General features: G+C 44.7%; 1 protein-coding gene across 5 annotated transcripts in view; it reads left to right on the top strand.

The window, feature by feature from the left end:
- LOC143280570 (choline transporter-like protein 1) overlaps nucleotides 1–12,046 on the top strand; it is a 138,431-nt gene that overhangs the window by 98,894 nt on the left and 27,491 nt on the right. For all 5 annotated transcript variants that reach the window (XM_076585267.1, XM_076585264.1, XM_076585266.1 and 2 more), the window contains exons 4-6: nucleotides 4,609–4,757; nucleotides 5,366–5,581; nucleotides 6,153–6,319. In XM_076585267.1, coding sequence (XP_076441382.1) covers nucleotides 4,609–4,757; nucleotides 5,366–5,581; nucleotides 6,153–6,319 — 532 coding nt within the window. The remainder of the gene's footprint in view (nucleotides 1–4,608; nucleotides 4,758–5,365; nucleotides 5,582–6,152; nucleotides 6,320–12,046) is intronic.

Below are 12,046 nucleotides of genomic sequence, written 5' to 3'. Positions count from 1 at the left end.
AGACCACCATGACAGACACAGTTAGGGATCATGTTCCACACAAGACAGCAAGAGCCAAGCACAACCAACCATGGGTCAGTGCAGAGATCAGGAAACCAGTCCACAGGAGAGACAGAACATATCAGAGAATGAAGAAGACAGGATCAGTGGAACTAAGGGCTGAAGTAAAGACCCTACGCCGGACTGCACAGCGGCAGCTCCGTCAAGCCTACTGGAGGTACCTGGATGGCATCATCATGGAGGAGGACACACCCGGCCAGGCTAATAAGAACAAGCGCTTTTGGATTTATATTAAACATCAGAAGTTGGCTAATGTAGGTGTTGCTCCCCTCAGGAAGAACGGACACTTGACATCCGTCCCAAAAGAATAGGCGAAAGTCCTCAAACAACAATTTCAGTCTGTATTTGGCAGCGGTGACCAGTACACTGAGGAAGAGTTCCAACAGAAGACAGGAATGCCTAGTCAGGATCTCCCAGTTATGGACAACATAACAGTAACTGAAAGTGGGGTGCTAGCCATGTTGAAGAACCTCAACCCTCACAAGGTCTGCGGTCCAGACAGGGAACCCGCTGCCGAACTGACACCTGGCTTGACTACACTGTTCCAGTCATTCCTTTCCACAGGCAAGGTTCTAGAAGACTGGCGAACAGCATATGTCACTTCAATTTCCAAAAAAGGGGAACAGTACGACCCCTCTAACTACCAACCAGTCTCCCTTACCAGTGTGGTATGTAAGCTACTAGAGCACATCATCACCAGTGGCATGATGAAACACCTTGAGGCCCACAGCATCTTGAACGACTACCAACACGGCTTCCGGAATGGAAGATCCTGCGAGACACAGCTCAGTGAATGAAGCCACGTCTTCTTACATCATTGTAAGGTCTGGAGTCCCTCAGGGATCTGTGCTAGGACCATGCTTGTTCCTAGTATATATTAATGACCTTCCGGAGAAACTGACCTCACTGGCAAGGCTCTTTGCAGATGATACAGCAGTATACAGGATGATCTCCAACGGCAATGATCAGGACCAGCGACAACATGGCCTCCAACGCCAAGCAGACTGGGAGAAGAGCTGGGACATGGAGTTTCATCCTGCGAAGTGCCAAACTCTCCGGGTCACAAGGAGTAGGAACCCCCTCCATCACTCATACAACCTGCATGGCCACACCCTGGACACCGTCTCATCAGTCAAATACCTGGGCATCACGATCCATGATCCAGAGAGAACTGAACTGGGATGACTACATCAACAATATCTGCTGCAAAGCTAACCGAACCCTGGGCTTCCTCAGACGGAACCTGAAGATCAGCTCCATCAACACCAAAGAAAGAGCATATAAAACCTTTGTACGCCCCTTGCTGGAGTATGGCTCATCCGTCTGGGACTCCTCCACTAAGAAGAACACTGACAGACTGGAAGCCGTACAGCGTCGAGCAGTTCGCTTCATCTTGGGCAGGTACCGGAACACCTCAAGTGTCAACGAAATGCTAGTTGTTGAGCTGGCCCTCTCTGGAGAAGCGACACAAGACCTCCAGGCTCTCGATGCTGTACAAATCAAGCCCACTGTCCAAACCTCAAAAAGAAACTCAGCCCACTGCCGTCTCGCCAAGCCGACACAACCAACAGTTTTCCATCATCACCACCAGAACACAGTACAGAGGCTCTTCATTTTTACCTAGAACCATCATAGACTGGAACTGCCTGCCTCAAGTAGCTGTGGAGGCCAGAATGCTTGACACTTTTGTGTCAAGGGTCTCCATGCAGTAAACAACACTTCCAGTGCTCCCCCAAACCCCCCACGCCACCTCCCCCCCCTCGATCCACAATCCCGTTACCTTCTGTCCCTCCTCACCCCCCAATTCCCCTGAACTACTTGAACAGCAGTGGAATGATGCCACCTTCACCTCTACCTCTTCTTCACATCATCAAGGAACATCAACTACAAAATAGTAGAAGCAACCCCCACCCCCCACCCCACACACCCCCCACCCCCACCCCCCTCCCCACCCCCTCCCCACCCCACCACCACCAGTTTTAGGTGCCAGAATAATCAATGTATATGCTTGTGGGCTCTCATATATATGTATAGTTATAGAAATTGGTTCACGTCACCTCTCCTCTTTGTCACTTCTTTATGTGTTTTTCGTCCCCAAAATTTTAATGGATGGTTTTTGTTGTTGTTTTCGGAAACCACTCATGGTCTTACAGTTCCTTACCCCCAGACTCCTTCTCTCCCTCATCCACCCCATCCATTCCCCCCTTCCTCTTCTCCCTTGTAACCCCCCCTCTACCCCCCTTCCCCTGCCCCCTTCATCTCCATCTACCCCTCTCTCAACCCTCACTCCTCAACCGTCTTCCATCCGCATACGTGTTCTCTTCTGGTTTCTCCATTAGAACAAAGACAACTTCTTCAGTGCGTCTTGCTGGCAGCGATGTGCATCTCTCTCTCTCTCTCTCTCTCTCTCTCTCTCTCTCTCTCTCTCTCTCTCTGTCTGTCTCTCTGTCTGTCTGCCTCCCTACCTACCACCGTATACTTTTTATCATCAGTTGTCAAAATATACTCTCTGTCTCTGTCTCTCTCTCGACCTACCTACCTACCACCGTATATTTTTTATCATCAGTTGTCAAAATATACGCTCTCTCTCTCTCTCTCTCTCTCTCTCTCTCTCTCTCTCTCTCTGGTCGGTCACCATTTATTTTTTATCATCACTTGTCATAATATACCCGTGAGTGCCCAGAAAGCCGTTCATATCACCGGATATCACCGGATGTTCTGGAAAATCTAGGACAAGATTCAAGAATGTTTTTAACATTCAGTTATTGTATATTTTCTCCCAACCCCATATCCCCTATCTCTCTCTCTCTCTCTCTCTCTCTCTCTCTCTCTATCTATCTCTCTCTATCTCTGTCTCTCTCTCTCTCCTCTGTGTCTCTCTCTGTGTCTGTCTCTCTCTAACTCTATCTCCCCCTCTCTCTATTTCTCTCTCTCTCTCTATCTATCTCTATCTCTCTGAGTTAAACAAATTATACACTATGCAAGACACATTGCACAAGACGTTTTATGCTTGTTTTGTTTGTTTGTTGTTGTTGTTTGTTTGTTGTTACTTTTTTGCTGTTGTTTTGGGGGGTTCCAACAATTTGAAACTGAGAGTAATTGTGTGTTGAAGTATATATATTCTTGACTCCTGAAGCAGACATACAATTCTCTCTGCTCCACCGTTCGTTTGTACCGCTGGCTGTGAAATGGAGACCTTGTGATGATATATCCGATTCGAGTTTCTGTGGATTCCAGTACAGACGGGGAAAGTACTGATGATAAACACAAACCACCACCCCCAAAAAAAAGACACACACACTTGCAGGCAGCAGAGAAATAAAAGAAAAACGGTTGTGACTCCACATTGCGATGACGCGCTCCCCCATGTGAGATCAGCCTGCATTACACGCACACACACCGTTGTGACAGACGTATACAAAACGAAACCATACAATTTCCCTCTTGTCACGATATTGAATACGTATCTGTGTAAGATTTGACCTGTCATCACATGCATATTTCTTCTCTTATCTCAAGCGGTGGACTTTTCAGCCTCTAGCGGGATACAAATCATATTTATTGTTGCCTTGAGTTGTGTGTGTGTGTATTTCTGTGTGTGTGTGTGTGTGTGTGTTATTGTTGTTTTTTTGTGGATTTTGTTTGTTTGTTTGTTTACATACGTTGAATGCACGCCACTTGCACACGGGACGCACATTTATTGTCTTCATGTGAGAGATCAGCATCTGGACCGTCACTGAGGGAGGAGGAAGAAAAGTCCTCCCTAATGGGAAGCCAACGCGGGCCTCTTGTTTCCCAAATGGGAGAGGGGGTGCTCCATGTGTGTGTATAACTACACGTGTTTTAGACAGCTACGGTTTTCAGGAATGAGGGCAGGTGGACTTTTTCAACGTACTGTTCTGGGCTTACCATTCTTCCTCCCCTCCCCTCCTCTCCCGTCCCCTCCCCTCCCCACCCCTCCTCCCCTCTCCTCCCGACGCCCTATCCCCACCCCCTTTCGATTTCTTGATATTACTCCAGTGTCGATCAGAATCTTTGAGTAATACTCACACGTATACGTGCACATGCATGCTCACACACGCACGCTTGCATGCGTGGGTGCGTGCATACTCAATCACACACACACGCATGTGTTATGTTTATGGAGTGGAGTGGTGGCCAAACGGATAATTGGTCCAACCAGGAGGGTGGGGAGGGGTGGGGAGGAGGGGATTTGTTTTTAGATTTGTTTCAAAGGATGTGAGTGAAAGACAGAGGCTGATAATAATAAAATATAATTTTTAAAAAGGCAGTAAATTCCAGGTTCGGACAATTGAAGAACTAAAATCTTGCTGTACATTATTGTTGTCATCATCATTACAATTATTATTGTTGTCTTCATCGTCATTATTATTATTATTATCATCATCATTGTTATTATTGCTGTCGTTGTTATTATTATCGTTTTTATTATTAATATTGTTATTAGTAGTATATTACTTATATATTATTATTATCATCATCATCATCATTACTATTATTATTATTATATTATTGTCCTTGGTGCAGGTGTTCGTGGGGGTGTTCTCGGTGACGAAGGGGGACGCCTTCCGACTGGTGTACGGCACGGACAGCTATGGCAACACGTGTGACGAGGACAACACGGACAGGGCCATCCCCAACGTGCCCTTCTCCGGGCAGAACCTTAAGGGCCGCCCGTAAGTCTGTGTGTGTGTGTGTGTGACACTCCTTCTTCATTGCCCAGCAAAATCAAGCAAACAAAAAATCAATGTACACATCAGTTCCACTTACGTTCGCTTCCTTCTTTCTTCGATGTTTCCAATGTTTATCCCTTGCCCAATAGCTTCTCATTCTCTCTCTCTCTCTCTCTCTCTCTCACACACACACACACACACACACACACACACACACACACACACACACACACACACACACACACACACACACACCACCCTATCATTCTTATTTTTCCATTCATACACAGTTCACAGTCTGTTTGCGTCTAAATTGATGGGCAACCTCTTTGTAAACTTTCGTGTTCAGTACAGATGTTAACATGCATTTGTTTGGTTTTTGTAGTTGTTTTTTTTTTTTGTGTGTGTGTGTGTGTATGTGTATTGTTTTTTGAGGCGAGTTAGGTGTGTGTGTGTTTGTGTGCGTGTGTGTGTGTGTGTCTTTTCTTTGTCTTTTTGGTATCGTGTCTGGGCGCCAGTCAGTCTCTGCTCTCTCTCTCTCTCTCGCAAACCTTTGAAAGCAGTATTTTCTAACCCCGTGTTGCGTGCTCACCCTCTCCATACCTGTGCAGCTTCGTGTTCTTCATGGACATCCAGGACCCGGACCACTCCCTCACGCTGTGTGTCAACCAGTGCCCCGAGAAGCAGCTCAGCACGCGCGAGGACATCTTCCGCTTCTCGGAGCAGACGGGGTCCCTGCTGTGCCGCTACGACCTGCAGCCCGTGCAGTACTTTCACTCCAACAACAGCAAGGCGGGGCCATGCCCTCACCTCCCCGTCTACCAGAGGTGGGTGGCTGTGGGGTGGGTGGGAGGACAGTGGTGGGGAAGGTGTGGTAGCGATGGAGGCAGGTGTTTGTGTTTTTGTTTGTTTTTTCGTGGCCCCAGTCTTCTTGTGTCAGTGGTGTTACTGCCCCGTTCGCTGCGCATCCCAGATATATCAAATTTTTATACAGATTTATCCACACCTAAGCTCATCCCACAATGATAATGATGATAGTGATAACAATCACAGCACCACCAATAACATCACCACCACCACCAACAACAACAACACTACTACGACTACTACTATTACTACCACTACTACCACAAGTGATAATAATGATAATAGTAGTAGTATTTATGTGCCACTTTATCTTTTACGCATTACAATTAAACACATACTTAAAATAATAAGTTATGATGTGCACATTACAATTGAAATTCTCATTTTTTTAATCACACATACCTGAAACATGCATTCATACACATGCGATTCATTCATAAAACAGATCACGCTGAAACAAAAATACTACACGTAAATGATCAGTGCAACCAAAACATACTTGATCTGACCATGACGATGATCCTGTTTCAGCCAGCCGTTGTTGAACCGGTGCATCCCTGTGGACATCCGGAGCTTCCCCCACTGGATCTCCACCAACATCATCGCCTTCCTCAACAAGGCCGACGTCTTCCAGAAGGTGCTGGGGGACCTGTACGCCAGCTGGCAGGAGATGATCGCCTTCTGCTTCGTGGCTCTGGGTCAGTGGGCGTGTGGGTGTGTGTGTGTGTGTGTGTGTGTGTGTGTGTACGTCTGCCACATGAGATGATCGCCTTTTGCTTCGTGGCTCTGGGTTAGTTGGGCTGTATAGATCTGGATGGGTGTTAGTAGGTGTATGTGTAAACGTGTGTGAATAGAATAGAATATTTTACTGTCATAAAGCTTTAAGGTTTATAAGACACAATTAAACAAACATGAGCGTATCAAGAAGAGAAACATTCAGTGTGTCGGTGTATATGTCGGGTTGGGTGGGCAGGACGATGGCAGATTTGTGGGAGAGGGGAGGTGGTAGCGAGGAAGGGAGGTGTGTGTGTGTGGAGGGTGGGGGGTGTATGGATGGGATGATGTGTGGGTTGATGTACTTTAAACCACTTCGTAGAAATATGACACATCTTTTCTGAAGCCACATAACATCTATCCTGCCTTATCTAACTTCCTGTCAACAAGAGCTACGAGGTTTTGCATAAATAGTGCTCTCTCTCTCTCTCTCTCTCTCTCTCTCTCTATATATATATATATATATTCACGTGAACATACTTCACTGTGGAGGCTGTCGGTAGACATCCCACTGCTGTTTGATACCGTGTCATCACGATTCGCCTGTGATTAAGTAGGTCATCCCCATGCGTCTATTCACGTTCCGCCTATATACTCAGTGTGTGTGTGTGCGTGTGTGTGTGTGTGTGTGTGTTCATATAACAACAGCAACACTTTCTTCTTTACATTGTGTGCATGTTTGTGTATATTGTGATGGATGTGTGTGTGAGAGAGAGGTGGGGGGAGGGTGCTGAATAGGCGAAACGGAAATGGCTGGGAAGCGAAACATAAGGAAAAGAGGAAAAGGCAAACTCTCAAGAGGCCGCTGACGATGGATGGTGGCACGCTCAAAGAGTATAGTAAGCGAAACGCCGGGAACTTCAGTGCGCGAATCAGACCTGGTCCCTCTGCCGCGGTCCCTGCCATGTGAACATGCTATCCACTCTGGAGGTGCAGGGCCCACCCCACTGCCTCGCACTTTACCTACCACTGTAGGTATGTGCTGAGGGGGTAAAGGAAGAAAGGAAGGAGACTGGGTGGATGAGGAGAAGGGAGGAGGAATTGCCTGTGTGGGTTTGTGTGTCAGTGGGAGAGAGAGAGATTATGAGTTTGTGCGCGGAAAGAAAATGCGTTTTCAAGAGAGAGAGTATGTGTGTATGAAGGTGGGTAGGATAAAGGTTATTTCTCATAAGTATCACCCCTGTTCCTTTTTTTTTTTTTTTTGTACCCGGACTTTCTTGGGTCGACCACCGTTTTATTTTGTATATAAATCACACAATGCCAAAGAAATCAATAGCGTTTATGGAATTAATACGACTTTTCATTCACTGATTTTGGGCTTGTTACAATAATATGGAAGGAAAATGTACAAGTCATACAATTAAGTGTACAAAACTTGGAATCTATGTTTTTCTTTGTTTTTTTGTGTGTTTTTTTGTTGTTGTTTTTTCACCTTCATTCATACACAATTCTATGTCTGTCTGTTTCTTCATATATGGACAATCACGTTGCAAAACTTTAGTGTTGGAAGATTGTTTGGTTTGTCTGGGGGGTGGGGAGGGGTTGAGGGGGGCGGGGGGGGGGTTCATACTCTGGTGTGCTTTCTGTGTGCATATTTGTCTCTTTCTCACTTCTCATTTGATCATTTGACGTTATTTGTAGATGGAGGTGTTTTTTTCCATGTGAATTCGTCTTGTTTCAAATTCTCGTTCAAAAATAACCTGTAAGGGAAAGACTGATTTGGTCTTTTTATAGATACTGACACACATTTTACCCACTAATATTATATTATTTATATACGCATAATTTCCTTTTAGATATGGTGAATTTTCAATCCCAAACAGGATATCTGATGCTGACAGTTTCAAGTGGACACTTGTTTCTGTTAGTAGTTTTTGTTCAATATACTTCCAGAAGTTGTGTGTTACTGGGCAATCAAAAAAAAGTGTTCAATGTAATCTACCAAATCTTTACAATAGGAACATTTATTGTTTTCTGCTACTTTCATTTTGTTTAGAAGGATATTGGTAGGGTAGATGTTGTGTAAAATTTTCCAGTGCAGAACTCTTAATCTAGTTTCTTTTGTTATATCTCTCGCTATAGACCAGGTTGACCCGAGTAAGTGGATACCAAATTTTCTGAGCCAGAGGTAGTATGCGTTGGGAACAGTTTTCTCTTTGTTTATGAGTGTATTTTTTTTAATCTGTTTTAAATTTGTGTTGTACAGGCTTACATCACATTTCTGTGTTTCATTCTCCTTTTCCCCTCTTTCTGTCCATTGAAGCCATGCCTTTGGTATCGAATTTATCAATGCGTTATATTCAAAAACAATGCCTGCTTTGTTTTTACGCACTCTATCCTGTATCTCTCTTAAAGACAACACTCTATTTTCCCTGAAATTGATTATGTCCTTTACTTGTTCAAGTCCTTTCTCATTCCAAGATTTGAAGAAGAATAATTTGTTTTTATACTTTATCAAGGCGTTGTTAAACAGCAATTGGGAGTGAAAGTTGTTACTTTTGATGTCTGAAAGTGATTTTAACGGCCTGCTGTCAAGATACGAACTAACTACATCTTTCCAAAAATCGTTATCTATCATGTTCAAACCTATTAGATCTTTTGATCTACAATTTAAGAGAAACACATTTTCTTTAACAAGTTTATCCATGTGCCATTTAGGGATCACACTCCAGTTTTCCTTGGCTGTCGCCCCAAACAGTTTTCCTGCCCATTGTAGGTGAAAACATTTTTGGAGCTGGATCATGTTTATCATGTTCAGACCACCGTCTTCTACACTCGCTTCCATTACTTTTCTTTTTACTTTCTCGAAAGCTCTCTTGTTACTGTGTTTTTTCTGCCACAGAAACTTATACAGAATTGAGTTTATCTTATTCAGAACCTCAGTTGGAAGGCCAATCGACTGCATAACATAAATGAACTGTTCCTTCATGCAAAAAATGACCTAAACGTACAGGCAGACGCACACAAAAGATGCATGCATGTGCGCGCGCACGCACACACACACACACACACACACACACACACACGTCGCGCGCACAGCGAACGCGCATCCACACACACCGTGGCGCAGCCCCACACTCCCCAGCCCTACACACAGAGAAACATCACACAGATACAGACACACAAACACTCACACACTCACACACACACACACACACACACACACACACACACACACACACACACACACACACACACACACACACACACACACACACACACACACACACATAACACCACACACTAAAACACACACACATAGAGATCTCAAACATTGTTAAAGGCTAAATTCAACATGATGATGTTTTACCAGCTGTATCATGTGGACTAACGATCGCTGTCCAAAGGGTTTTAGACAGACCACGGGGTAGACACACATTCTCTGAGCACTAGAACAAACATGCGGGAAGATTTTGTGCAAAGAGAAGAGACAAGAAGATGAATATCCAGACAACGCCTCCAGCAACCAGTTACAAAGGCTAATAACGCTAACAACATATTTTAAGTGAAAAATTCACCAGTCATCATCATGTAGTGTGTAGGTTCCTAGCAATTATACCTACTGTGGATCAGCACAGGATTGCACGAGATTTTATTCGATTTTTCTTTTTTTGTTTGTTTGTTTGTTTTGTTGTTGTTGTTTTTAATTTTTTGTTTGTTTGTTTCCGCAGTGGCCATCATTTGCATCCTTTCCTTACCCATCCACCCGTTTCAGTGTCATTACCTGCTCTACCCCACACCCGCACGCTACTCATCCCGAGTAGTGCACGTGAAAGAAACTACGGCGACAAAATGGTTATTATATAGAAAAATGAAGCACGTTGATAGTTAGACAAATGCATTTGCAGACAGAAAAAAAAGAGAAACAAAAGAAGGGTGGCACTGATCTGTGACAAAGTGCCATCAAAAAGAAATCTGTTGGGACAGAAGAAAGTAATACAGTACAATACTCAATATGCAGTCACACCCAGGCTTCTTTATCGTGTCCCAGTAAATCCATTTCAAAGCATTGTATCAGCTGTTCAAAGATGCCGTGATTGGGATACATTCACTCCTAACGGCACAATGCTTTCTTGTTCTTGTTCATCGTCTTCTCCTTCTTCTTTTTCTTCTTTTTCTTCTTCAAGTCATTGAACGCCGCATATAACTGTTTACAAAATCCGTCCAGGTTTGTCGGTTTTGTGTTAAAACCTCAAAATGTTTTCCTGTCCATTCTGCAAGTATCTGTCCATCCATTGATGGGTTTTTTTCTGTCATCCCCCACCCCAACACCCCATTCCGGTCTCCCTCACTCAATGTTTACAGTTCCTTGAAGGACTGTTTTAGCAGGGCGCAATAGCCGAATGGTTAAAGCGTTGGACTTTCAATCTGAGGGTCCGGGTTAGAATCTCGGTGACGGCGCCTGGTGGGTGAAGGGTGGAGAGTTTTCCGATCTCCCAGGTCATCATATGTGCAGACCTGTTTAGTGCCTGAATCCCCTTCGTGTGTATACGCACGCAGAAGATAAAATGCACACGTTAAAGATCCTGTCGGTCGGTGGGTTATGGAAACAAGAACATACCCACCATGCACACCCCCGAAAACGGTGTATGACTGCCTACATGGCGGGGTAAAAAAAAACAAAAACACGTAACATGTTACATGTCTGTTTGAGTGTGTGTCAGTGCGTGCCTGAAATCTGATTGAATGACACAGGAAACAAATGATGAACGCCTAGTGTCAGCCGTCAGTCGGCTCTACCCAGGTAGGCAGCCTGTTGTGCAAATGATCCCGTGTTTCTAAAGTGCTTAGAGCTTGGTCTCCGACCGAGGATAGGCGCTATATATAAGTATCCATATCAATCATTCAAAGGCTAAAGCACTTGTTACGTGGCCATACCAAAGTCCCTTTCTGCCCTTACCTGATGCACACAGATCTTCAGGTGGTCCAGTGAGCTGCTTGAGGGTTTGCTGCACTTTGGTGAGGTAACACCCACTGACTAAAAAATACATGGATAGCTCATTGGCCAGGAAAGCTGAAGCCAAATGGACGCCATATTGTTTCTCGTATCCAGCCGATGGTCCGTTGACAAGTCGTCTGCTAACTGGTGGTAGTTTCTGAACTGTAACCGTGTATCTTCGATGAAATCGTGTTATGCTTGCCCCCACGACATGCCAAATGTTGTGTCTTGATTGAAATCTGCCAATGGTTTATCTACAAAAGTTATTACAGGAAAACAGTGCAGTGACACGTGGTGCAAACTTGCAGTGGAGACACACAGTTGTCAGCTTAACTAACGCCGCGAGCAAGTGAAAGCTTGCCGTGAAGCCAGCTGAGCGCTCGGCACCTCTTCGCGCTATACTTACACGGGAAGCAAAATGGCTGATAAAACACTTCCGCTGGCTTCAGTTAGCAAAGGGGCTCAATGAAGGCATGCGCTATCTATGTAATTTTAGCTCAGTGGGTAACACCTCATTTCCAGGGTTTGAATTCTTCCAAGCCGCGAGGGTCCAATTCTGGCATGCATACAGAGATGTGGAATTAACCAGTGCATGCAGAAGTCAGATTTTGTGTTTCTTGTCCTTCCAGACAGGTTTCACTCTGGACAGTGCTGACGCTGTCTTTGCTGCTCTTGGGAAGATGGGGGTCAGTGTAAATGAAATTAAACAAAT

This window comes from Babylonia areolata, chromosome 3 (assembly GCF_041734735.1).
Source record: "Babylonia areolata isolate BAREFJ2019XMU chromosome 3, ASM4173473v1, whole genome shotgun sequence".
NCBI classification, from domain to species: domain Eukaryota; kingdom Metazoa; phylum Mollusca; class Gastropoda; order Neogastropoda; family Buccinidae; genus Babylonia; species Babylonia areolata.
This window is presented reverse-complemented; position numbering and strand designations above follow the sequence as displayed.